The sequence below is a fragment of the Panicum virgatum genome, chromosome 9K (genome assembly GCF_016808335.1).
Source record: "Panicum virgatum strain AP13 chromosome 9K, P.virgatum_v5, whole genome shotgun sequence".
Classification (NCBI taxonomy): domain Eukaryota; kingdom Viridiplantae; phylum Streptophyta; class Magnoliopsida; order Poales; family Poaceae; genus Panicum; species Panicum virgatum.
The window spans coordinates 15,404,779-15,431,071 of NC_053144.1; the positions used below are offsets into that span (position 1 = coordinate 15,404,779).

A 26,293-nucleotide genomic window follows, 5' to 3' on the forward strand; every position below is an offset into this window, starting at 1 on the left:
GCCAATTACCCTCCCTTTAAATCATGAATAAATCATAGTACAATTTTTTTATTGTAACATGAATGTACGAATTGCTTGTACGTGAAGCATTTCGATCTCTTTTCCATTCCCATTTGGCCGTCAGTCAATACGGCTCACAGCTCAATCAGACAACCAAAATGATCATTTTAAAAAAGGGTGCTCAGCTCAGCTTTAACCATGGCAAATTCAACAATTTTGAATTCCACCTGTAAGCCTGCTATTGCTGGTGCATGGTGCCGTTAATTGAAGGCTTAATTGTTCTTTGTCATCCAAATGCTCTACCGTGCCAAAATGATAATCTCTATGAATGATGGCACGTGTCGCATGTTCTTGAAATGGTGCAGTGCATCCATGGACTCTTACTCATCCGAGTAATTTGTTTGGCCTATTTACCAAATTTGGTATATTAAAAAAGACGAGAGACGTCCCCTTGTCATAGCCCTTAAGGTAGGGACCCCCGAACCTCAATAACCGGCAGGATTTTGGTATATTATTAGGTATATTTTAGCAGCACCTCCCAATGCAAGGACAATATATTGGATTACAATATTGAAGTGCAACATAGAGTTCCAAAGGATATATCATATAACAAAAGCAAAAGCAACAAGAAATACTAGCAGAAAGAACTACGAGACACATCACCCTAATGCATATGGTAGAACAAAATCGCTAGCCATGACGAATGATATCAACTGTCATTGTAAGCCTCTTGTCGTCCATCTGCTGGAAGAGGCAGATATCTTCAACTTCAAGGCGGTTGTCTTGGACAAAGTCACGCCAACCTACAGTGAGCATCTGCCCGTGCGAACCACTGCTCCTTGGGACCATCCTGACCTTCCATGTCGTGCTCTTCCCTTTCCTCAGGAGTGTCAGAGTTTGCTCCCCATCTGGAAGGTACTCAGTGGCATATTGCTTGCCAAAGGCCTATTGAAACAATGTGTTTACGTTACAACAGCTGTGGAATTGATTGACTAATACAGTAGCTGGAGAAGTCAAAATTTGCATAAGCGTATGTAAATTATAACTGATTAGACTTGTATGGCTATGTTAGTTGGCAACGTATGCTATGGAAACCAGCCTGCTGTGAAAACCCGTGCAAACCACGATAAAAAAGTCGTCTAAATTTACCAAAAAAATTACACATGCAGATGATATGATGACACACGATCTTGTAAAATATCTTGTCCAAACTCGACTTCGTTTGTGAGATATAAAAATAACAAATTTCTAACAAATCATCTGACAGCTTTCTGGGTTGAAATTTGTTATTTTTATATCTTACAAACGAAGTCGAGTTTGGACAAAATATTTTACAAGGTTGTGTATCATCATATCATCAGCATGTGTGATTTTTTTGATGAATTTAGACGACCTTTTTGCCGTGGTTTGCACGAGTTTTCACAGTAGGCTGGTTTCCATAGCATACGTTGCCATGTTAGTTAGCTCAAGATAAGCTAACATAACTTAGGCAATGTAAATAGTGGTGGTACATTCAGAGTTCTTATTAATTTAAGAAAATAAAGTCGATAACTACATTTCATGAATAACTGGCATGTGCCATATGAAGAAACAAGATTTTTGAACTTACTAAGATGCAGGTGCTGTTGGTACCAACATTACTGTTGCTCAGTATGGCCACGTAGATAGGAACTCGAGACTGAATGCTGCGAACTATTTCTTCCACTTTCTTCCTCTGCTCACCATTTAAGTGAGCATAGCCTGATAGAATGTAGGGATATTTAGAAGGTTGGCCTTGGCCAGAATCATCAGACTCAAGAGGTCCCTGATAGTGATGAAGTGGTTCCTCCTTGACACGGGTTGTCAGTGTCACCTTTGCCTTTGGTCTACCTTCAGAGGAGCTTACTGTTTTATGATCATTTACCTTTGTCCTCGTTCTGCCTCTACTAGACCCTACTCCTCCTGGACAATTTCTATTTTGATCCAACATATCAACCTTTGGTTTACGAATTAGATGAACTGTCACGGTGAACGTTGTTCCAGCATTCTTCACTGGTTGGAAGATGCAGATGTCGCCTTCCCGCACATGGTTGTCCTTCACAAAGTCTGACCAATGCCCAACAAACATGTTGGCGGCTCTATCTTTTCTGATGTAAAATTTGGGCCGCCACTTCTTGTTCTTGCCTGGCCGCTGAAGCGTGACAAATTGATTATTATGTGGGAAGTACGCAGCTGCATAATCATTTGGAATTACCTAATCCCAGATAGACAGAATCAGTTGTGAATCAGTAAACATGACTATGTTGGGAGAGACTATAAAGGGACTAGAGCTCCACATCAGATGTAAAAATACTTAGGTTCATCTGTATAGTTAGTTGCTTGTCTTCGCCTCTCAGGTGATGCACATTTTATTAACCCTTTTTTCAGTTTACTATATCTAGTTGGTAATAAAACTCAGATATACCACAAAAAGTGCATATTGATTTCCAAAAAACAGAGCATTTACAGGATTAGACCAATTTAATTTACCAAAAAGAATAGTGCAACTTACAAGAGAAGGATATTTTGATTTGACATTGCTCGGCTTCATGATAGCCACATAAACACGAATTTCAGGTCAGATTTCCTTGATAAGCTCCTCTACTTTCTCTTCTTGTTCTTCAGATAGATTACTAATACGTGATAGCACATAATCAGGCTCTGGATTTGTCTCAGTATCATCTAAATCGAAAGACGACTCATAACCAGCAGTGCCCTCGGTGTCTTGTCCTGCATAAAATCTAATTGGTAAAAGCATCTAACGAAAATTAAATGTCTCACATGCATTCATATAATAAAGAAACAATGTTCATGTAGAAGAGTCAACTACCTGATTCTTCACATGAAGAGGCTGCTGACGCCACCTTTGCCACTTTTCTACAATGATTTTGAGTAACCCTTCGACAACTGGTAGATCTTTTACGGATGCCTGAAAATTTCTTGGTATAGTCATGAGCGGTATCTGAAATACCAACATACTCTGCAGCTTGTTCTTGGGCAATAGTAGTAGTTTTGATTCCGGAACAGGAAAACACTTTCTCACAGCCATCTGAATCGAGGATCAGGACCTTAAAACGGGAGTTCTCAATGTGCTGGAACAGCAACGAATCATTTTCTTTTATGTGATGGGCATCAATAAATTCTTCCCATCCACATTGCAGAACAATCTTATCCATATGCTTTATGACCTTAACACCATAAACATTGCCATCAGGGGACTCGATCTCAATGCTCTCGGAGAGCTCTCCTCTGAAATGATTCATGAACCTGTCTGGTATGATCTGCACCAAAAACAGTAAGACATGATATAGATTAACAGAGCAAACCCTGCTTCAGCGAGAACCTTACAAAAAAATTAACTCATTATGCAATGCATTGACAAGCGGTCTTTATTTATACTAATTTTTAATATAATAATACAAGCAAAAAGGTTCAAAATGACTGTAAAAAACTAGCTAATAATTAAGTTTGATTAACATCAATAACAATCTTTGAAATCAAAAACAGTGTAAAAACAATAACCGGCCATCTTCACCTTAAAACTTCTTTTGCTGTTTTTTGCAAAAAAAAAAAAAAAACTTCTTTTGCTATGATTGTTAACAGAAGGAATAGTATGCCTGGAATCAATCAATTTAATTGGCCTTGCTCGCCCATTTGATAACAACTACTGCTGGAATCTTTTCAGTTATGCATGATAAGTTAGCACAACACAAACTTGCACGAAGTTCAAAGTGGTAAGCAATTATCCCACTTACAGATAGAAATGGATCCTCCATCGAAAACATGGCAACAGACATGGAACTTGGAAAAAGAAGGCACTGAACTCTTACCATGCTTCGTCTATAATTAGCAGACATTTGGCTAAGGAAACACTTCATCTTTCCATCCAAATGGTCCATGTATCTTTGGCAGCAAACACAAGATTTCTTCATCCGGGAACCGTGTCCAGATATGTTCACTGCAAATTGCAGCCACTTCACGTCAGAGAACAGAGTGAAAACGCCCTTTGCACAGAACAGAGAAGAAACCTCAAAGCCTATGAGTCATATCTCTTTTTTTTTAAAAAAAATAGACTTGACAAAAAGACGGCTTGATGGATGCATTGGTAATTTTGCAGTATATGAGATTTTTACCTCTTTCACTGAAGGAAGACAGGGATTCTGCAGAAGCTGTCATGATCTCCTTTTCCCCTCCAATGTAAAACCATTAACAACAAAATTCATTATTTGAGGACTAGGTTCCCCAGAACCTGAAGGGACGAGATGCTGATGCTGCAGAGGCATACCTATATAACCCAGCTCCGCAAACATTCCCCCATCAGGACGCAGCTTCAGAGTTGCATCTGTAGGGAGGCCAGCTTTTGAACTTCCAAGAGGTGCATACGAACAGATTAAATCCCCGCTGGTAGCAGAGAACTTATGGCGACTAATGTGGGAGACGCGAACGGGAAATTAAAGATCAGAAAAATAATAATAAGCTTTAAAGGATGTAACAAATGAAAATCCCCCACCGAGAGCAGACAACTAATGATGATTAATGTGGGAAACGTAAGGGGATTAAGATGAGAGAAAATATGCTTTAAAGCATGGTTACTGAGGCGCCGCTTCAGCGTCGGACCGGTCCGGGGTCGCCGTAGAGGTAAGACGAAAGGCGCCGCCCCTTCGCCTTACGCGCATGGTGTCGCCCGATCGATTCCGCCCCCTCCCGTTCGATTCTGCCATCTCCCGCCCGATTCAACTCACTTCCAGCTCGATTCCGCTGCTGCTCGCTTGATCGACTTCTGCACCTCCCGCTCGTCAATCGCTCGGTTCCGTCTGTCACCCGATCTTTGCCCACCTGATTGCGCCGTGCCGTCGGGATCGGGAGATCACAGGAGGAGGCTGCAGCTGCGGAGTGCGGACAGGAGTGAGCAGTTGGGATATTGGGCTTATGGGCTGCTACCAATTCGCAAAATGATTAATGCCCATGCCAATACACGACATCATTTCCTCAAAAAAAAAAGGGAAAATTCGATTCATGCCACCACAACTCCGTGAAATTGGGTGTGATGTTGGCATGATTTTCAACATGAGATCCAATTTCAAGAAATTGGAGTGGCATGGATCCAACTGACCCAAAAAAAAATACACGACATCATTTCATGGATCGACAACATGTTAAGGTAAATGCTGCGAAACTCATGCAGATTCTAACGACTGACAGAACATTACTTAATGTTGTAGTCTTGTGCCAAGCCACGCATTCAGGCTATGTTCACATGCCTGCACAGACCCAAATTAAAACTCTAATCCAGCACGACATCTACACAAATTATTACATACTAAAGATCAACAGAACTTGATGACGCTAAGAAACTAGTATCACGAAACTTAAGTTCAGTAGAACTAGCCAGCAGGAAGAGCCTCACAATCAGGAAGCAGCATGCACCATCAGGCAACTGCATCGAGAGGCAGGCATTATTCGGCAAACTAAAGCAGAACAGCTCCCTGATCCTTCTGGGAGGAGGAGATAATCCGACACACCCACGGTTTTCCTTCAGGCCACAGAGCCATCGCGTCCCAAAGCACACACCAGAGCACCAGTAGAAGGCCGGCTAAGAGTACTGCTCGCTGCGAATGATGCGGACTGACATGGCAAGCCTCTCCTTCGTCGTCGGCTCAAACAGGCAGAGGTCGCCGGTCCGCAGCCGGTTGTCGCAGGCGAACTCGCGCAATTCTCCAGGGAGCATCCGCCGGTTCAGCATCTTGATGCGCCATGCCTTGCGCCACCCGTCTCGAGAGAGCGTCAGGGTCTGCTTCCCATCTGGAAGATGCGGTGCCGGTGCGGCATATCGCGAGCCAAAGTCCTAGTTTTTACAGAAAGAAAAACAAAGTTGAACCAGTGAGTAGTTCTGATCTAACAAAATAGAAGCAGGAGCTACATACTAGTACTGGGGAGTGATGCTCGAGCATGTCGGAAGGATATGTAGAAAGTTTTTTTTTTGGGAGAAGGATATGTAGAAAGTTTGAAACTTACAAGGGAAAAGGTACCATTTTCACCAACAATTTCCTCGCTCATGTTTGCCACAAAAATTGGCACATCACTCTGGATGGCCTTAACTTTCTCGTCCACTGCCTTTTCATGCGCAGGAGTTAAACTGGTACGGCGTAGTACAATGAAGGGAGGGGGGTGAGAAGGTCCCCCTGAATCATCTGAAGCGCAAAACTCTTTCAGGACTCGATGCCGCGGACGACGGTTCAGCTGTGGAAAGTTGTCTCCTGAAAAAGGATTTACAGTTTATCAGGCAGAAGAAAATGTGAAAAATGTGTAGTGTGTTTGATTCTAGTAGAGTTAAGTGGCCATACTGCTGCTCGAATTCTCATGAACATGTGCTGCTGAAGATAGTTGCCTTGCGCTACCACTGTTTGAGTCACGAGGATGCTGACCGCGGGAATGAGTGCTAGCTTGGCCAAGCAGATGGACAGTCACTCTAAACCTCTCAAATCTTTTCAAAAAAACTCTAAACCTCTCACCCTTGATTGGTTGAAAGATACAAATGTCATTCTCCTTTAACTTTATCACGAACAAAGTTTCTTCAACGCAGCCTAAGGTCGCTAGCTCGGTTGGTCGAGGGCATCCGGTGGCACCCCCGCGGCCGGAGATCGATTCCCGTGTGGAGCGAATTTCCGGTCCGTGGGGTAAAAAAAATCCCCTCGCTGTGCTTGCCGCAAGGCTTGGTCCTCTCGGGCATGGACTAAGATTCAGAGGTTTTTTCGTGGCCGGGAGAAGCCGTAGTCGCTTTCTCTTAATGAAAAACGGTGGGGTCCGTTCACCCCTTTTTTTTTAAAGTTTCTCCAATGCCCACACAGGACGTAACTACGTCCGCTTACATGGAGCCTGGGATGCCACTTCTTCTTACATCCTGGACGCTCAAGCGTGATAGTTTGGCTTTTTTGTGGAAAGTGTTCGACTGCATAACCCTTAGAAATGACCTGATAGCAATGAGATAGGAAAAAAAACAATAAAGAAATTTTTTTGAGGGACCTTGCATGTTCTATACTATGAATGTGGAAAAGAAAGACCAAATATAGTTTTTTTTTTATAGAAATATAGAGTTATAGACATCAATGAAGAAAGACACTTTAAATGGCGTAGAGTTATCCAATATGCAGAAAGGAGTAAAGGACCAAAACACTTACCACGGCAGGGTTCTGACGTGTGGCACTGCTCTTCTTCATTTGAACCACAAGGACAGGAAACTGAGGCTGGATTTTCTTGACGAAATCATCTATTTTATCCTCTTGTTCTGGAGTGAGACCACCCTTATTTGATATCATCCAAAGCTTGGCGAAAGTCTTACTACGACCCAACTGGGAAGATTGACACTCAGATGGTCTATCCTCTGCAAACAACTTCAGTGGTAAGAGCAACTGTAAGACAAGTATGAAGAAGAATTCCAAATGACTCAACAATTTAACCTGATTCCTCAGACGAAGATAATGACTTCAGTGTTTCATTTGTAGAAGATTCCTCAGACGAAGATAATGACTTAGGTGTTTCATCTGCAGAAGATTGAGTGGCATGATCACTAGAACCCATTGAGGTATCAATTGAGCGTGCAGATCCTTCTAGAACCATTTTACCATTTTTGGTGGGAGCACTGCAAGAGTCTTTATTGCAACAGCACGAACCCAATATTTGGATTATAGTCTGCCACAAGAGCAGAGAAACGCATTTATCTTGAGTCTAAATTGTAAATAGAACAGTTCCAAAAACAGGGCAACGGGTAATATGAAATGATATTGATATTTTCAAATTTATACACATGCTGCGCTCATGCATTGCATTAATTAACGATGGAACGTATTTACAAAAACCCTAACTAAATGAGTAAACAGAAAAGAAAAACAAGAAAGTATTTATCAAATGTATCCCCATTCCACACCATAAATGCCTAAAATCCTAGTGCATCTTTCACATAGTGCATCTTTCACATAATAACATGTTCGGACGAGCATTAACTCAACTCAATAGTCTGCAAGTGCTAATAAATACTCAACCTCCACATTTAGCACTCATGCATGTAAAAGCAACCAAGCTAGTCCATCCATCCATCCTACAGTATAAAGGATAGATTAAATTATTCTAGCGCCACCCAGGAATGTGCCCCCGCTGAGAGAGTCAGGAGGTTGTGTACCAAAAAATTTGTACCCAGCAATTCATCTTTATAAAGATCTACGGCTAACAGTAGTCCCTACCAGTCCTCATTATGATCCGACGGCCAACCCATCTAGGCTTCAACGCGTTGAAGCCTCTACCGCCGGACGAAGTCACGCAACGCCCGGTGTTCGACTCCCACCCGGCGCTGGTGTGTCTCACCCATGCCTTTTTTTTCTTCTTTTTTTTCCTCCCCTCTCTTCCCTTTCTCTGCGCTGGTGGATCTCCCCTATGTGCGCTCGTGGGAGCACCGGCGGCGGCCCGCTCGCCCACCTACCGCACGCGCGCTCGGCCGAGGGACCTCCACCGTCTGCCTTGCCTCCCGCCGAGACCCGCCCTTGCGCCTCCCGCCAAACAGCCTCCCGCCGAACCCGCCCTGCGCTGGTGGCCGGAGTGCCGCGCTCCCCTCCAGCAGCCTACGGGCTCGAAGCCGGCGGCCGGGGTGCTCGCGCGCCTTCCCTCCAGCGGCCTGCAGGCTCGGCCGCCGCCGCCGGGAGGAGCGCCGCCTGCGGGCTCGGCTGCAGCCGCCGGCACACGCGCGGGCTGCGGGCTGCACACGCCGCCGCCGGCCGCGCCGAGACGACCACCGTCAACACCACGGCAAGCACGCACGTGTGGATCCCCTCATGTTATCCCCCTCTCTCTATCTCTCGCCTCTTGGATCTGGGGGCCGGTGAGCCGTGTCTCCGCGCAAATCAGGCCGCGGATCTTGCTAGGACGTTGCTTGTCTCCGCGGGGACCGGTGAGGAGTCGCGGTAAAATCGCTTGAGCAATGTGGTGCGGCTGTCTAACCATGACTCGCTGACCTCTTGTGCGCTGAGGCTCTACGGTTTCGCAATTTGCTTGGCTGCAGGCCTGACGTGCACCTCCTTGGTGAGTGACTGAGTTCGCCTGCCCTCGCCGCCTTTTGGTCCCAGTTAGGGACAACAATATTGTTAATAAGTCAGCCAACTAACTAATTGGTCTCAGTCGGGACAATGATATTGTTTCTGATTAGTTCTAGCTGAAATTGGTATTGTTCCAGAAGTGATTGGGACCACTCAATTATCACTATGGTGTTAAACTTTCGAGGCAGCATATAACAGCTAGCATAGCAGTCCTCCGGATATATCCATCACAATAATCTATTTTGTTTCTCTCTCATGATTGCATTTGTATCCATATATTTATACCTACCCTGTTATAATTACCTTATATTTTCCCACATTCAAACTCTTATGGCTTATTTGACATTTTTCATGTCTATCATTCCAGTGATCCAGTCAATGATTGTTTTCTTCAATACGGTGAAATTTGGGGTAACATTGACCCATGTCAACTTGATGGCCCTTGGAAGGTCTGTTTCACTAGCTGAGAAGCTCAATAAACTGTTGTGTATTGTTTTAAGAGACTCAAAGGTTCACTGATCTTCTGCAGGTCATTCTCCGACCTGGGAACTGTTGTGGAGAACACTAATTTTGAACTCATTGGTGACAGGTGCGTAACACGGACGCATTGCTTATCTTGGTTTATTTTAGCCCCAGATTTGGTATCTGGCATTGACTCTTCACATGCTGCAGCTTTTATCAGTACATGTAGTAACTTGATGTTTCATATGGTGACAGGGTGTATGCATATTTTTTCATTATGTAATGCCATTTCTTTTCCAATGTATGAATATGGGATATTTGATAACTTGTTTATGGAAGATCAATTCATTATGTGTTTGTTGATATTGTAGCAAAGAAGATATAGCCTATGCCAGTATGCCATCACCTCATTTTAGAAAATCACTAGAAATACCATGCAGCAATCTGTCAAATCTCCCCTGTCTGGAACGTCTTCTCATGCAGGACGGACTGATTTTCACAATACAATTTGCACTCTTTGTATGGATATATTTGGGTCCGAACGCGCAGTCTTCGGTTGTTCAATTGATTGTAACCACTGTATTTTGTGCGTGTTGGCAGGTTAACTTTGATGCGAAGACCGAATATCACATGATCCAGAACTACAAGATTCTTCAGGATGTGTTCAACAAGTTGCGCATAGTTAAGGTACTGGCAGCTTGCATATCTGTTCATAGAAGTTGGCCGTAGCGTTAGCATGGGCACACTTACTATTGGTCTTAATGCATCGACCGTGATGAATTCTCAAACTTGTTTGTTGTGTGTGATTTTGTTTGGTTGCAGAATGTATCTGTAAGAATTAACAGGTCCGGACGCAGCATGTATCTGTAAGAATTAACAATAAAATTGTGTTTCATTGATCACAACGTCTTCATAGTTCATTTTGTTTCCCTTTTGCATTAATAAGCGTGTGACACTAGAAGTAGCATCTATGCACAAAATCTGTGTATCTAACCATCTGCTCCTCGTATGGTCATTTTGCAGATATTATTCTGAAGATAAGAATGGTGGTGGAATCTCTGCATTGATTTTGTAGGGATTGCATTGATAAATCCATGCGGCTTGGGTATGTTCCTAGATATTCATGTTACATCATTTTCAGCTAGGTGAGTACGGACACAGAAATTCAATCACCTTGATTAAGGACTATCTATCAGTGAAGAGAACAATTTCAGATTAGCGACTGAAGAAGCATCTCATGTTCAGACATACAGAACAATCTTTATGTTTCTTGGTCTATTAATAGTTCAAGATTTAGCGAGTACTGATTCCACAATTATATTGCATACTCTGTTCGTAGACTGATCTGCCATTTTAAGCATTCGAGTGGGTTAACATGATAATCTCACGATAAATAATCAAAGCCTATTTTATTTTACTGATTCTGTTTTCATTTTGCTCGCAGTAGTAACAAAATTAACTTCCACAGTCTGCCAGTGATACCTCAAAAAGCTTGCTGCTACGTCGGTGAGCTCTTCCCTTTTCCTTTCTTTTGGTTCATTTTTTTGTTCAAGTACTCTGTGTAACTTGGTATTATACATCTCGGTTAAGCTTTGCAATAGTTCATAGCTCTGAATTGCTTCAAAAATGAATCTAACACTTGCTGCTGATTGCTTGATTGATTTTTTTTACCAATGACACCACTTCACCGAAGGCTTGCTGTTTTATACTCCGATAGACTTAAAAATTATACAGAGATACTAAACAATTCAAGGTAGCATAATTTACCATTTGAACCATGGTGCCACTGTTTCAAAAATTGGAACTTTCGGAAACTAGATGTCATTTATCGTGTGGAACTTTAAACATACTATCTTCTTGCATTTTTCAATGTTTCAAAGACAAGAGAATAACCTAGCTACATGATTTCAGGGAATGCAAAAAATTTTGTGCATCTTAGGCGGCCTCTGCTTTGATATTTTGAAGGCATATTCGTATATAACTCTTATTTGTTCCCAATATTTGCAGAGGCAAAAATTGCTCGATGCTGTCACACCCGGTGACCATCTTAATGTGGACATTCAAATGGAGGAAGGAAATTTTACTCAGTGGATGTGTTTGTGTAATCAACATAATAGCTCTGTTTTTTGTGTGAAACATATATTTTTCAATTTGGTGTATGGATCATATGTTGTTTGGTGTAAGTTTGAAATTTACCCGTGGCTTTAGCACGGGCACATTACTAGTGGTCATAAAATCGCTCACAGAAGGCATATGGGCACAGAAGAAACTGAAGTCATGAAGAAGTTTACCGTGCCATGCTTGCAATGTGAGTTGGCGTGACTAAGGAGGCCCTTCATCATCGTTCTATCCGGATGGTCCAAGCATCTTTTGTAACATTGGCAAGACTTGTTCTTGGGGCAACTTCGTCTAGCCATGTAAGAGCAACTCCAACAGCTTGATTTTCCCCTATTCCCTTTCCACCTTTTCTCAATATAGGGAATTGATGTTGAAAAAAACCATTCCAACAGATTAATTTTTCATCTCTCTTTCCCCTTTATTTTTTCTCAATCTCCAATATTTCTCTCCAATCCCGAATAGAAAGGGGACTCCATTTCCCTATGTCCCGGTTCCCTCTAGCGTCGCCCTCGGCACCACGGCACCCGCCGCTGCCGCCAGGGCCGCGCCCTCCGCCGCCGCCCCCACATCCTGATGGCCGCCGACGAGCATGGAGGCCGCCGTCCGCCTCCAGCCTCCGCCCGCCTCGTCCACCTCCACCCATGCTTCAATGGAGATTGCCGCCGCCCATGGAGGCCGCCGGGGCGGTGCGCTGGCCCGACCTCTCCCAGGTCGCGGCCTTGGGCATGGAGGGGTGGCTGGCTGCGTCGCCCATGGGCATGCCCTCCATGGAGGGGTCGCCGGCCATGCCGCCCACAGGCATGCCCCCCATGGGCGCAGAGCCCCTTCTTGGGCCAAGGGCACCGTGGGCGGTCGCTCCACCTCCTGCTGCGACCAGGGTTCTTTTTACCGACCGGACACCCCAAACCGCCGGCCACCGGTTCCGGTTTACCGGACCGGTTTGACCGGTTACCGGTAGAAACCGGTCAAATTCAAATTTGAATTAAAAAAACTCAGTTCAACCGGTTCGTACCGGTATACCAACCGGTTAGACCGGTTTACCGGTCGGTTTGACCGGTTTACCGGCCGGTTTGAATTCAAATCCAAATTTAAAATCGCATGTGTAACCGGTATACCGGCCGGTTTGTCCGGTTTACCAAGTGGGCCTTAATGGGCCGTCTCATTTTTTTCTTTTTCTTTTTTGTTTTAACTTTAAATGCCCGAAAAGTATGTTAAACGAACGAATTTTTGAGAAAATTTGACACCATTAAATTCATCGCACCTTGAAGTATTTTTAGGAATTTTTCATTTTTTTTAATTCAAATTTGAATTTTGAATTTTGGCCGGTTGGGTACCGGCCGGAACCGGAACCGGTCCGGACCGGTTTGACCGGTAACCGGTCAAACCGGACCGGTTCCCACCGGTTAAGTGAACCCTGGCTGCGACAAGCTTGATGCCCCCAAGGCCGAACGCCCCACAACAGCCCAAGAAACCTACCACTGGCTTGTCAAAGGCAGCAAGGAAGAAGCCGGGCCCGAAGAAGAAGATGCCTTCTTCAACTCTGGTGGCCTCTGCTTCAACGCCGACAATAAATTCTTCAGCGTCGGCAAGCATCACAGCTCCCAATTGTGGCACCGAGGAAGACACCCATGTTGCCAACAACGTGTTTGATGGAATGTCTGCAAGGTATGATATAATCTGTTCTTCCATTCTGCAATGGCAGGGCTGGCAGGGAACCCAGCAAACCATCATTTAAGTTCAGTATTCAGTAGTTGCAAATGATTTTTGTTCACTGAATTGATGCTTCAGTTTCAACTTTCCACAGCCTTAGCTTTTGGGAACAGAAATGTGTAGCCTCCAGTCAGTAACAGCAAATAAAATCTAAAAAAAATATATACTGTCAGTACAGAGTAGCACCGTTGGATGCTTCTGCTTGTTTTTTTTTAAAAAAAGTTGTTGGATGCTTCTTAAATGATGATGTCCCTGTCCATACAGAAACGTTGCAAAAATTCAAGTGTAATATACCCCTGCCACTTATAAAGTTGTTGAATGCTTAATTATTTTATCTAGTATGTTTGCATATTTGTTCTGTTGGAAGTGAATACTTGTTCTGGCATATCTTGCTGTTACACAAACAGCCCCTCTCAGGCTCTGGTGGAGAACTGCAAGTCCTGCCTTATGATCTGAAATTTTTTGTGTAACTCTGTCTTCGAATTGTTTTCCAGCGGAACTGAAAGGCCAGTGTGCTCAAGAATGGCAGTACCATCTCAAGAAATGGCTTTAGTCTTCTTTTCTTGCATGGAAATATCTCATCTGCATCTTTTTCTGTGACACAGTAGCACACTAGCATTTTAGCTTCCATGCACCATGCTGAACATTTCTGTCTGTCCACAGATTCAGACAGGGATGACCATGTTTTTGGCTTTATCACTGAAGTAGCTAGTGAAATGGTGAAAAAAACTTCATTTTAGCTTATTTCAGCTTGTTCCAGCTGAAAGATAACGTGGTCAGGAGATCTGAATATTTATAACTGCAGGGGTACTTGATGCAGGGGTAGCTCATGCATCTCTATATATGATGAATTTGTTTGAATGTGCAGTGCCAACTCTTTTTCCAATATGATGGATGAAAGTGTTGAAGTAGAAAACATTTCTCTCTTCTAACCATTGCCAAGTGCTGATGAGGAGCATGATGAAGACGACACTTTGATCAGTCCAACAAGGAAAAGAGGACACAGGTCTGCCAATTATTCATCAGATGAAGATGTTGCCTTGATCAAGGCATGGGAGTTTGTGTCCCTTGATGCCATTGCAGGAGTTGATCAGAGTAGTAGCACTTATTGGAGCCGCATCTCAGAGCACTTTCACTGTAATGCTAATACAACAATGACTAGAACAATCGGGGCGCTCCAACATCGTTGGTCTACAATCCAAGAATGTTGTAACAAATGGAAGTCATGTCTTGCTCAAGTTGCTCGCCAACATCCAAGTGGAGTCCCACTTCAAGAACAAGTGAGTAGGCCATTTTGTTTATTTTGTTCATTTTCTTCACTTGATCATGACATTTTGCTCTTTTTTGCTTTGATAGGCCAACCTCGCCCAGGAGAGGTACAAGGCCATGGATCAGCAGAAGCACATGCCTTTTACCATACAACATTGCTGGACATTGCTGCAAAACAATCAGAAGTGGATAGACAGGGAGTTTGAATGCCCACCAAAGAAGCCAAGGTCCAACTATTCGTCTTCAGCTGATTTTGAAGCTCATGAGGAGCATGAAGGGACTGATGAAATGAGCAAGAGGCCTGCAGGGAGGAAGAAGGAGAAAGAGAGGTCGAAGAAAGATGCCGGTGGCTACAAGGAGGCGATACAAAAGATGATCGAATCAAAGGAGAGGCTTGCGGTTGACAAGGACTCAAGGTGGACGGAAATCAAGGCCATTGAGGAGCGCAATTTGCAATTGAAGAGCGCAAAGCAGCTGCGGAAGAGCGCAAGGCAGCAAACGAGGAAGAGAGACTAAGGCTCAAGGGTGAGAAGGCACGGGCTCAAGCAGCTGCGGAAGAGCGCAAAGCAGCTGCAAAGAAGAAGGACGAGGACCAAAAAATTATGTTCATGGACACGAGTGCTCTTGATGACACACAGAGGGCATATGTCGAGGCCATGCGTGCTAAAATTCTAGCTGAAATACTAGGAGGCAGTGGAGGTGGGAGTGTCTAGTGCATGTGTTCCTAGTTTGTTCTGTTCCTAGTTTGTATTCTGTTCCTGAAACTCTTGTTGCTTGTACTGAATCATGGTCTGAATTATGGTCATGAGAGTATCAGATTCTGATGAATGGAACATGGCCTGAATGTTTTGATCAAAAGCTAGCATCAGTAAAAAAATGGAGACAGCAATTTACAGTAATATGTTTTTCAAATCAGGTTGGAGGCCATTCAGTATCCAGGAACATGGTGTGTGTGTGTGCAGTCCAAGAGCAAGTTCAGAATGCAGTTCAGACTGAATATTCAAGCCATAGTGACACCCAAAACAAATACAGTGTCAAATGATATCTATCAACTTCTGGCCTTGCTGTTTCTTTAAGAGATGGATCTATCAACCTGTCAAATGCTTTACAGTTAAGGTGACCTTTTTATCAAGGACCAGACAGAATAAACTCTGAATATAATATAATTCTGACTGTCCAGCCAAGCTTTCAGTCAAAATATTCAGACCATCTCTTGTGCTTTTTGTTCAATAATGCTGACTGTGATGAGGCATAGTTAGTTTCTTACTGTCTGCAACATAGCTGTTACCCAGAAACAGCTAGTATCATTGATGAAAAATGTGGTTTTTATATGATCGAAGTGAATATATTTAGCTGATCACTAGTCAGTTTCTGTGAAACTTAATATTCACCTGGGCACCAGAATTTATGCTCACTGAAGTCACTGAATCATATGCAGAAAACAAGCTACAAGAGTACTCAGAATTTACTCTGAATTCAGAATGTATGCACAGACAAGTGAAAGAATTCAGAATTCAGAATACTCTGAATTTCCATACTCCATATATACATTCAAATAAAATTGCTACAAGAGTAGTTCAGCTACAAGAGTAATTTTCATTGCCGGTGCTGCAGCAGAGGTTGTCGCTGTTGTTCTCGTCCTCCGACGGCGGGGACGGGCAGGCGGCCGGCTCGGTGGAGAGGCGCACGCCGGTGAGGAGGAACCGGGTGTGGCACATGGTCAGCTCGCTGGCCGTGTGCACCGACACGTCGCAGTCCCGGCACAGGATCGCACGATCCTCCTTGCAGAACAGGAGCCCCCTCTTCTCCTGCAACGAGATCACAGCACGGAGCGCGATCCAGTCAGAACACGCATCGAGCTTGGGCAGCCGTCGCGATCGGAGCAGCGCTCCAACAATCTAGCATACAGCAGCGACCGGATGTTTGTGATGCGCGCACGGGCCGAACCTGGCAGATGTCGCAGAGCGGCGGCGGCTGCTGCTGCTGCTGCTGCCCCGGCGACGAGGACGGCAGTGCCGGGCTGAGCAGCGAGAAGCGGCGGTGCTTGCCGGCGAGCTTGTTGGCGCGGTGCTAGCGGCGGTCGCACGCGGCGCACAGCGCGGCCTCGTCGGCGCAGCAGAACACCGACGCCGCCTCCGCCGCGCACACGTCGCACTGCACCTTCATCCTCAGCTCCTTCTCCTCCCCTGCCGCAACAAGGAAGCAGACCGCGCGTGTGCCGACGGCGGTGACAGCGCGCGCCTGGCCCCGCTGGCCACGACAAGAGGGCGCCGGCGGCGGCTCGCCTTGCTGGCCACAACACGAGGGCGCCGGCGGCGGCTCCCTGCTCGCGACGGGGAGAGGAGCACGAGGGGAGGGGAGGGGAGGGGAAAAGAAATGAAGGAGACGAGACAATGACAAGCTGACCCCACCTGACAGGGGGAGGGGAAAGGCAAAAATCAAACTCTTGGAGCACTTCTCCCCTAAAAATTGAAAGATGGAAAGGGGATTCCCCTATAGGGTGAGAAAGGAGATAGGAAAAAATCAAGCTATTGGAGTTGCTCTAAACCTGAAATTTGAACCCTCTGTCAAATGCAGATTCGATCAATGAACCACCACTGCGCTGTACATGGCTCCATGCATGCCACATAACTCATATATTTCTCAACACCGCAGTTCTAAATATGTTTAGCATCCGTAGAAAAGCATTTCCTTTTCACTCAAGATAATGAGGACATAACTAGTACAAACACTGTTACATACTTAATGCTACTACCTTCAACCAGAAAACATGCATTGCAAAGAAAAACTGCTGCTTCGACATCCAAAATAGAACTGCAACAAAATTGAAAGTGGTTTCTATGATGTTGATAGCTCTAGACTAACTCAGAATATATAAACCAGTCATAAGTGAACAAAGCTGTGCAGGGAAAGGCATTTTCAATACAAAGATCAGTAAGTATACAATAAATTCAAGACTGCAACCAAGTAAACCAAAAGGTTGTCAAAATTATCTCGAAGACAAATATTACTTTTAGGAATTATATGCAGGAAATAATTGAAGCAAAACTGAAGCAAGAGGTTGTTTTTATAGATACTGAGGGGAATATGAAAAAGGCATATGGCTAAACGGCAAACGGAACAGGGGCTTGGGAGAAGAAACTCACTGCTGCGCTGCAAGGGGCTGGCTCAATGGCCAAAACCCAGAACCAAAGGCTATACGAAGCTCTTATTTACTATGCGCTTTGGGCTTCAGAATTTCAGAAATGGATGGTGACTGGTGAGTGAGTAGCAGCCTACCATACATGTGGCGTCCATTTTATAGGGGTTGCCGCATGTTGTACGGGTAGGGAAGATGAGTGAGCTAGTATGCATGTGTTGTAGCATTATGTTGATGTATTGTTGTAATTAGAGATATTAAGGACTATTGTGTAAAGTGTATAGGAATAAAGAGCTGAGAGCGAGAAGAACGGGCTGTGGTGGTGGAGTCAGCTCAGCTAGAAAAATTCAGAGTACATGGAGTGTCCTGTCTTGTAACAACGCACAGTACATGGAGTGGATGCAAAATATAATGCAGCTTTACTTTTCGTGTGGTTGGAGTTGGAGGTCATCACTGCTGAGTGCATGCGTGTCTGGTGAACGAGACTTTGCTCGGATTACGTTCATTTGCTGGATCAAACAAACAAAGTTTTCAGATTCTCAACTCCACGGGATCTACGTGCTAACATTCATGTTACTCTCCTCTCACGACCAGAGAACAAACGCAACTTGGAATTGCGTGCACAGCGCAAGAAACTGCACCAAGACATCCACATGGGCATGGCCGTGGATGGTCGTTGCAGCCTTTGCGCGGGGCTGCCATGTAGCCGGAATGGGACATAGCGGCATAGCGCCGTCGGTCTTCATCTTCAAGGGCATAGCGGCATGCGACGCGAATTAATGGCGACCATGCGTCTAAGCATAACTTGACTGCAGCTCCGAGTCTTCTTGGTGCATCATCAAGCAAGCAGTTGGCCCCCTCCGGCTGAGCCTATGTAACAGCAAGGCATGCTGGCCAGCGCAATACATGGGTTCGCCGATGCATGGGCAACCCGAGTTAAAAAGAAAAAAGAAAAGAAACACGGAGACTGGCTTCCTGGTGTTCGCAAACGACGGCCGCAACGGCACGCTAGCTCGCAGCCATGACCCTGGTGGCACAAAACAGGTAGCTGGCATCGGCATGATGAACACAGAGCTCACGGCCACAACCTTGGTGGCGTGGACACAGACGATGCAAAAGCAAATAGCTATCGCAGCCTACGGCCTACACTAACAAGTTTGCGGCAGCGACGATAAGAGGCAGCAAACTTAGTGAGCGCACCTACAACTCGTTGAGCCCGATATATAGTACGGCGGCCGCGACAGACGGTTGGGCGAGTAGTCGCGACGTTGTACAGTATACAAGCAAAAAAGGAAAGATGTGCGAGCTTCGAGTTAAAACACATGGTGATCAATGGAGTTTATTAAAAAAAAAAGCAAACGAGACATGTTCCAGAGTCTTGTTTGATTAAAGGGTGCACACAATGCCCCGTACCTAATTGAATTTCTCCCGAAATTCTACTCCCTTAAGAGAATCTAGCAAACAACTCCATACGAAAGAAGGTAATTTTTATAGAGCCAGTGCAATGGATTGCTCGTGTGGATTTGTCTTCAGCAAGCTTTTAATTGAAAAGCTTATGGTTGATGTTACATAGGCTCCGGGTGCACACAATGCCCATCCGGCTGCAGTTTATTTGTTGATGCGCCGGGTAAATACGCATCACATTTGTTTCTTCACCAAGTTGAGCTCGGATCAACTCCGTATCCAACCTCAACTTGGTGGGGGGCATTTGTTTGACGAGATTTTGTGCAAATCTTCAAACATGATCATATGAGTTATATACATTAATATGGGTCATGTCATGTGTTTCAAACCAATAAGAGAAGAAAAGAAAGCAGAAGAGAGAAAACAAGTTCATCTAGTTGCATGGACTTGTACGTGGTGAATATCGGCCTTGCAACTAGTACATGCATGCACGTCTCTATGGAGCTGCCAGTGTATACGTATCTGGATGCAATACGTGACGTGTTGATATACGGCCGGCCCGCGAGACGGCCAGTATATCCAAGAAGGTTCTAGAAACATGGGAAGATTCTAGAGGCCCTTGGCATGGGCAGTCAGCCAGAACGCAACCACCTCGGCGGGCAGAACGTGCAAATATGATATGTATTGATCCAAGTATTCCCGGAGCTGAATGGATTAGGAGGCCTTAGCTTGGGCCCATATCTCAGAGAGCGTCGTGTATGTTTATCTGGTCACCGAGATAGAGATTGACTAGCAAGCAAATAGGGATATTCTGTTCAAATTGACTACGGCGCAGCCCTCTACTGCCCTAGCAGGTGCCTATAAAAGGCCATCACCCCTCCGTCCCCTGGGGCGCTCCCTTTTTTTCGATCGGAGCAGCCGGCGGCTGAAAGAGCCAGGGGCGAGGCGCGCCCCCAGCCCATCTCCATCAGAGTGCAGATGACGACATGCACCTCCGACTCGCCTTGACGAGCGAGCGGAGCGGAGAAGCCAGGGAGGCAGGCGCGCTCGTCGTCCAAGCCACGCGTCGGAGTCGAGGGAACGCCGGCCGTCATCAAGCTCGCCGTCTCGGACTACCGGCAACTTCCAGGGTGAGATTCTTATTGTTGTTTAGGTGATCTCCCTTTTCACCTGGGCCGGAGCACGGACGAGCCAGGAGAGACGTGCTCATCCTCTCCGCATCCATCGTCGTCCAAGTCGCCACCGGTGCCCGAGACGAAGTTCTCACGGAGGAGCGGGAGTCCGACCATTAGGACCCCATCGATCTGCTCGTCGTCGACGGCTCAGCTGAGTGGAGCAGCGCCGCCTTGCCGCTTGTCATCCACGTTTACCTCGGCTCGGTGAACACGTAGATGAGATTGCCGTGGATCAAATCCATCTACTTTATCGATCACGAATCCATCTACAAGAGGACGCAAGAAGAGTAGAGGCAGGGGAGAGCTGAAGAGATCACGCCTGCACCTTCATGTGCTGATCATCCTCGTCCAAGTCCGCACCACCATGCCGGCGGCAGCCCTCGTCCTCGTCATCATCGAGGCTCGCTGTCCGAGCCGCGTCTATCAAGGAGCCCATGCCCGAGCAGACGGCGTCTCCAACACCATCACCACGGCCAGGCTACGCCGGTGACGACCTCGCCATCGTCTTCATCGTTTCCTCGCTTGCGCCTCCGTCTTCCTCGTCGAGCCCACAGGTCTGCACCACGCCGGCGACGACCTCGCCATCGTCTTCATCGTCGTCTGCACCACGCCGGCGACGACCTCGCCATCGTCTTCGCACTACTACAAAATAGGCCTTTCTTCCATGCCATTTGTCCCGGTTACCTTTGGGCCCGGGACAAAAGGTGGCTTTTGTCCCGGGTCCAACGGCTAGCCGGACCAACGTGGGGGACAGGGGCTTTTTGTCCCGGGTGGAGCCACCAACCCGGACAAAAGACCCCCCTTTTGTCCCGGTTGGTGGCTCCACCCGGGACAAAAGGTCCAACCCTTTTTATCCCGGGTGGTAACACCAACCGGGACAAAAGGGTGTAACACCAACCGGGACAAAAGGGTGACCCTTTTGTCCCGGTTGGTGTTACCACCCGGGACAAAAGGCCCCTTTTATCCCGGTTGGTGTTACCAACCCGGACAAAAGGCCTCTCCACGTGATAGTTCAAAAAGAAGTTATTCTATACTGAGTCACGTGTACTACTTAGGTGAATTGGCAAGGAAACCATGCGTTGGGCAAGAGGTCCTGGGATCGAATCCCGTGGTGAGCGAAAATTTTTTTAACATCAGACACCTTTTGTCCCGGTTCTTCCACCCGGGACAAAAGCCTCGAGAGGCTTTTGTCCCGGAAGCCTTGTCCCGGTTCCAAAACCAGGACAAAAGCCAGTTTGGAACCGGGACAAAAGGCCAAATCTGTAGTAGTGTCGTCTTCCTTATCGTCTGCACCAAGCCGTCCGCCGGTTGGAGTTCATGATCAACGACGATGACTGCCGCACGGCCATCTCCATCACGCACACGACGCCGGCGAGCGAGCCCGCGGCTTGAGGCGGAGTTCCGGCCTCGGCTTCACGGTGCCACGCAACTGACGTCGTCGCCGTCGAGCACCTCGGCGTCGACCCCATGGCTCCTATCCTTCTCGCTGGTAACTCAGGTTGAGATCGATCTATCTTATTTGTTTTGTTCTTGTTTCTTTGCATGCTTTCTTTCAGCACAATGCATGGAGGAGTTCTGCACGTCATGGGCATCTCGTGGTCGCATGAAGGAGATGGTCGCCCCTTGCGGTGAGCAGCCCGCCACGTCGCCGGCCGCCGGGATCGTCGCTGTATCGCCGCCGCGGCTCGATGTCATCCAGCTCGCCATTGTGCAGTTTGCCGTCGGAGCTTGTCCATGAACAGCCCGCCACGTCGCCGGCCGCCGGGATCATCACCCTCGCCGCCGTGGCTCGCCGCCGTCCAACTCGCCGCCATGCAGCCGGTCATTGGAGCTCGTCGTCTCTGAACAGCCCATGCCACCGAGATGCATCTGTTCAAAAATGTCACTGGCCTTGCAGCACGTCAACCCAAGATCCCAGTTTCTGTATGTGGTGGGATTTTGGGGTACCCACAGCCGGGTGGCGGAACGCACCCGCCTATTCTCTGAGGGGGAGTACTCGGGGAAGTGCTAACCTATTAGGCCGATTTAGCTTGGGGGCAAGAACGCAAGAACACACGGATTTAGAGTGGTTCGGGCCGCCGGAGCGTAATACCCTACGTCCACTGTGTGGTGTATTGCACTAGGTATGAATGATTCTATCCTCAGCCCAGCCGGGCTTTTTCCTCTAACGGGCGTCTCCTTTTATAGAGCAAGGAGGACGCGTACACAGGCGTCGGACCCCGACAAGTGGGCCCAACAAGAATGTATATTTTACTAGACAGTAGTGGTGCTACAGTGATGGAGAATCTCTCGCCGGATACACTTCATCGTCCTGTAGACTCTCTGGCCGAGGGGGGTCTTCTCCTGTCTCATCGGCGAGGCGCCCGTTGAGGCAGTGTAGGTTGCGGCGTAGACTGTTGGGTCTACCGTGTAGGCGTTATGATACTCAGTCGCCGAGTTGTCACATCTAACTGGTGTAGCAGACTGACGTGCGTGGCATGAGTTGCGCCAACGACTGTACAGTGTATCTTGGTAATGCGCGGTCAACAGTACAGCCTGGCGAAAGTCCCCTCGGGCTCTGCTGTGGCAGAGCGCTCTTAACGCCTCCCGCATTGAATGCGGTAGGTGGCCAAGTCTTCCCGAGGAAGCTTGGCAGCCGCGCGCGTATCTGCGTCTGCGGACACGTGGCGGCTCTGGACCCCCCAGGCGGGGTGTCTGTTATCTCCCGGAGAGGGGTCCGGATATTATATGGGGTCCCGGTCCCCGTGGGGGGTCCGGGCCCCCCGGCCGTTTTGGCCCTGAGCGCTTTCTTCTCCAGAACACGTGGTGACACCGGACCTGTCCCGAGCGGGAAGCAGGTCCGGGGCTGTTGATCCGGTGAGACGGGGCCGGACCCCAGAGATCCGGCTGCTCAGCTCCTTAGGGCATAGTTACGGATAACTACACGAGTCTTGACATAGCAAGAGGGGGTACCCCAGTCCTGAGGTACCGACAGTGGCCCCCGGACCCACCTCGGGAGAGGTACGAACCCGCAGGCGGGGCCAGGATCACGATGCAATGCTGATTGCGTTGGCGTGCCCATGTCGAGAGCGAGTGCTCCGGACCCCTTCAAGGCCATTGCACTTGTCGCCAGGTTCTGGTACTAGAGTGCTCTCCATAGTGCGGCGAAGGTACAGGCTTAGGGTACGGAACCGAGCTAAGCGGACCTCGAACTGCCCAAGGAGCAAGCACTACTTCCCCGGACCCGGCTTCTGGCGACCGTGGCGAGCGGTCTCCGCCGGAGCGGGCCACCGGAGTGGACTTGGAGCGACCGTGGCGAGCGGTCTCCGCCGAAGCGGGCCACCGGAGTGGACTTGGACAGACCGTGGCGAGCGGTCTCCGCCGGAGCGGGCCACCGGAGTGGACTTGGATCGACCGTGGCGAGCGGTCTCCGCCGGAGCGGGCCACCGGACTGGACTTGGATCGACCGTGGCGAGCGGTCTCCGCCGGAGCGGGCCACCGGAGTGGACTTGGATCGACCGTGGCGAGCGGTCTCCGCTGGAGCGGGCCACCGGAGTGGACTTGAGTCGTTGCCGACGATCCATGAATTACGCCACCGGACCCTGCAGCAAGGTGTAGGAAGCCAGGCCTTATACTAGAGAGGAGCCCGGGACCTCCAGGGACAGCAGACTCGAATACTAGGGGACTCGTAACAGGGCAGTGAAGTACGTAGGCTTAGGGTATATTACCAGGCTAAGCTACGCAGAACTTCTCTACCCCAGGATACGGCACCACTTCTCCTGAGCAGGTCCCTAGGGGTCCGAACTGCCTTCCAGCTAGAAAGGGTGTCCCCACCTGACCACAAGCCAGCAACTCAATTTGGATCGTTAGCAACAAAGAAAAGACTCTGTACGGAAGAAAGAAAACATGCAAGCTGAACGGAGAAGTGCTATTAGGTTAATGTAAAGATAAGATAGAACCGAAAGTAAATCTCCTTCATTACTTGATTAGTGGTGTACATCAGAGGTCGGGATTACGAGGGCGGACCTCTACCGCTCTGGACCACTTGCTGGTGTCGTCTGTTTGTGCGATGAAGCCAGAGGTTGGGTTTACAAGGGTGGACCTTTACCGTTCTGGACCACACGTAGGCACCATATCATTACAAAGGAGAAAAACACGCTCAATCCTATCTAGTGATAACCTACAGCTGTCGCCCCATAAGGCGTGCGCGTTGCCGGCCGTAGTGGAGCTGCCGTCTTGGAGGCTCTTCTGAGTTTGTTGGGGGCGAAAACGCCCTGGACGTGCTTGTCCAGCATCATCCAGCATCACCTCTGGAGCTTGCAGGGCCCTTCTCAGCATAAGAACTGTTTCATGCTCAGTTTGCATGAGAACAAGTTCTTTGGCTTTGAATGGGAGTGGCTCTGCCGCTGCCGTCTGTCGTCGGAAGCCAGCCCGATGATTGCTCACCACGAGTTGGGTGCTCATTTGGATGAGCACGGAGCGTGGAGAAGGGCGGTCGTTCGCCGGCTCGACCTCGGTGCTGGCATTAGGCCCCCGCGCCTGGTGGCGGAATCCTGTCTGCAGTAGCACCAAGAGAGACTCGGTCCTGGCGAGGGAGGAGACGACGGTAAACTTCCCGCGGGCCACAGTGGTCGGCTCCTGGCTTCACATTGAGAGAAAGCCTTGAGCCGACGCCATGTCGCCGCAGGGGAGTCCTGGTGGTTGCTTGAGAGAAAACTTTGAGCCGACGCGGAGGTGTTGTAGGGTGGCGCACAGCGGGCGTCTCCGCTGCTTGCCACTGCGCCGGCTCTGAGGTGTCGCAGTGGCGACGCACAGCAGGTGCCGCTACCGCGCGCCGCCGCACCGAGGGCGCTGCTGCCTCGGCGCTGCGACATGCGGCGTAGGTGCCGCCATGCCTCTCTTCATCTTCTCGTCGCCGTTGCAGAGGATGAGCTCAGCCTCAAGCCTGGAGATCTAGCCAACACTTGCACATCCCCACGGACGGCGCCAAATGTCGTGGGCTTTTGGGGGTACCCACAGCCGGGTGGCGGAACGCACCCACCTATTCCCCGAGGGGGAGTAATCAGGGAAGTGCTAAGCTATTAGGCCGATCTAGCTTGGGGGCAAGAACACAAGAATACACGGATTTAGAGTGGTTCGGGCCGCCGGAGCGTAATACCCTACATCCACTGTGTGGTGTATTGCACTAGGTATGAATGATTCTATCATCTGCCCAGCCGGGCTTTTTCCCCTAACGGGCGTCTCCTTTTATAGAGCAAGGAGGACGCATACACAGGCGTCGGACCCCCGACAGGTGGGCCCAACAAAGATGTATATTTTACTAGACAGTAGTGGTGCTACAGTGATGGAGAATCTCTTGCCGGATACACTTCATCGTCCTGTAGACTCTCTGGCCGAGGGGGGTCTTCTCCTGTCTCATCGGCGAGGCGCCCGTTGAGGCAATGTAGGTTGCGGCGTAGACTGTTGGGTCTACCATGTAGGCATTATGATACTCCGTCGCCGAGTTGTCGCGTCTAACTGGTGTAGCAGACTGACGTGCGTGGCGTGAGTGGCGCCAACGGCTGTACAATGTATCTTGGTAACGCGCGATCAACAGTACAGCCTGGCGAAAGTCCCCTCGGGCTCTGCTGTGGCAGAGCGCTCTTAACGCCTCCCGCATTGAATGCGGTAGGTGGCCAAGTCTTCCCGAGGAAGCTTGGCAGCCGCGCGCGTATCTGCGTCTGCGGACACGTGGCGGCTCTGGACCCCCCAGGCGGGGTGTCTGTTATCTCCCGGAGAGGGGTCCGGATAGTATATGGGGTCCCGGTCCCCGTGGGGGGTCCGGGCCCCCGGCCGTTTTGGCCCTGAGCGCTTTCTTCTCCAAGACACGTGGTGACACCAGACCTGTCCTGAGCGGGAAGCAGGTCCGGAGCTGTTGATCCGGTGAGACGGGGCCG

General features: G+C 48.2%; 2 protein-coding genes, 1 long non-coding RNA gene and 2 pseudogenes across 9 annotated transcripts; 2 read left to right on the forward strand and 3 right to left on the reverse strand.

Annotated features, from left to right (window-relative positions):
* Nucleotides 1-540: 540 nt before the first annotated feature.
* LOC120650342 lies at nucleotides 541-4,958 on the reverse strand (annotated as a pseudogene).
* Nucleotides 4,959-5,174: 216 nt separating this feature from the next.
* On the reverse strand, nucleotides 5,175-6,269 carry LOC120648541 (B3 domain-containing protein Os03g0620500-like). The gene is made up of 2 exons (XM_039925293.1): nucleotides 6,034-6,269; nucleotides 5,175-5,863 (listed from the first exon to the last, which is right to left on the reverse strand). Exons 1-2 carry the CDS (start codon nucleotides 6,073-6,075, stop codon nucleotides 5,612-5,614), a joined length of 294 nt encoding a protein of 97 aa, XP_039781227.1. The 5' UTR covers nucleotides 6,076-6,269; the 3' UTR covers nucleotides 5,175-5,611.
* Nucleotides 6,270-8,378: 2,109 nt separating this feature from the next.
* Nucleotides 8,379-11,811, forward strand: LOC120650346. 5 transcript variants are annotated; one of them, XR_005665579.1, is made up of 8 exons: nucleotides 8,379-8,826; nucleotides 9,469-9,550; nucleotides 9,631-9,690; nucleotides 10,164-10,250; nucleotides 10,386-10,429; nucleotides 10,587-10,668; nucleotides 11,008-11,069; nucleotides 11,571-11,811. It is a non-coding gene; the product is annotated as an uncharacterized LOC120650346 (long non-coding RNA). The 5 variants fall into 5 exon arrangements; XR_005665578.1 differs by lacking the exon at nucleotides 8,379-8,826 and adding an exon at nucleotides 8,833-9,087 and having other exon boundaries at nucleotides 10,587-10,708; XR_005665577.1 differs by lacking the exon at nucleotides 8,379-8,826 and adding an exon at nucleotides 8,833-9,087.
* A 1,159-nt stretch (nucleotides 11,812-12,970) lies between these two features.
* LOC120650343 lies at nucleotides 12,971-15,518 on the forward strand. 3 transcript variants are annotated; one of them, XM_039927452.1, is made up of 3 exons: nucleotides 12,971-13,346; nucleotides 13,886-14,671; nucleotides 14,748-15,518. In XM_039927452.1, exons 2-3 carry the CDS (start codon nucleotides 14,546-14,548, stop codon nucleotides 15,174-15,176), a joined length of 555 nt encoding a protein of 184 aa, XP_039783386.1. In that variant the 5' UTR covers nucleotides 12,971-13,346; nucleotides 13,886-14,545; the 3' UTR covers nucleotides 15,177-15,518. The 3 variants fall into 3 exon arrangements, with proteins under 3 accessions (XP_039783386.1, XP_039783385.1, XP_039783384.1); XM_039927451.1 differs by having other exon boundaries at nucleotides 14,260-14,671; XM_039927450.1 differs by having other exon boundaries at nucleotides 12,971-14,671.
* Nucleotides 15,519-16,064: 546 nt separating this feature from the next.
* LOC120650345 lies at nucleotides 16,065-17,056 on the reverse strand (annotated as a pseudogene).
* Nucleotides 17,057-26,293: the final 9,237 nt, after the last annotated feature.

Coding starts and splice junctions, on each gene's coding strand:
- LOC120648541 (XM_039925293.1), bottom strand. CDS start 6,075: ATGAGCGAGGAAATTGTTGGTGAAAATGGTACCTTTTCCCTT. Junction 5,864..6,033: donor AAAATGGTACCTTTTCCCTT/GTAAGTTTCAAA, acceptor TGTAAAAACTAG/GACTTTGGCTCGCGATATGC.
- LOC120650343 (XM_039927450.1), top strand. CDS start 14,546: ATGACTAGAACAATCGGGGCGCTCCAACATCGTTGGTCTACAATCCAA. Junction 14,672..14,747: donor GAGTCCCACTTCAAGAACAA/GTGAGTAGGCCA, acceptor TTGCTTTGATAG/GCCAACCTCGCCCAGGAGAG.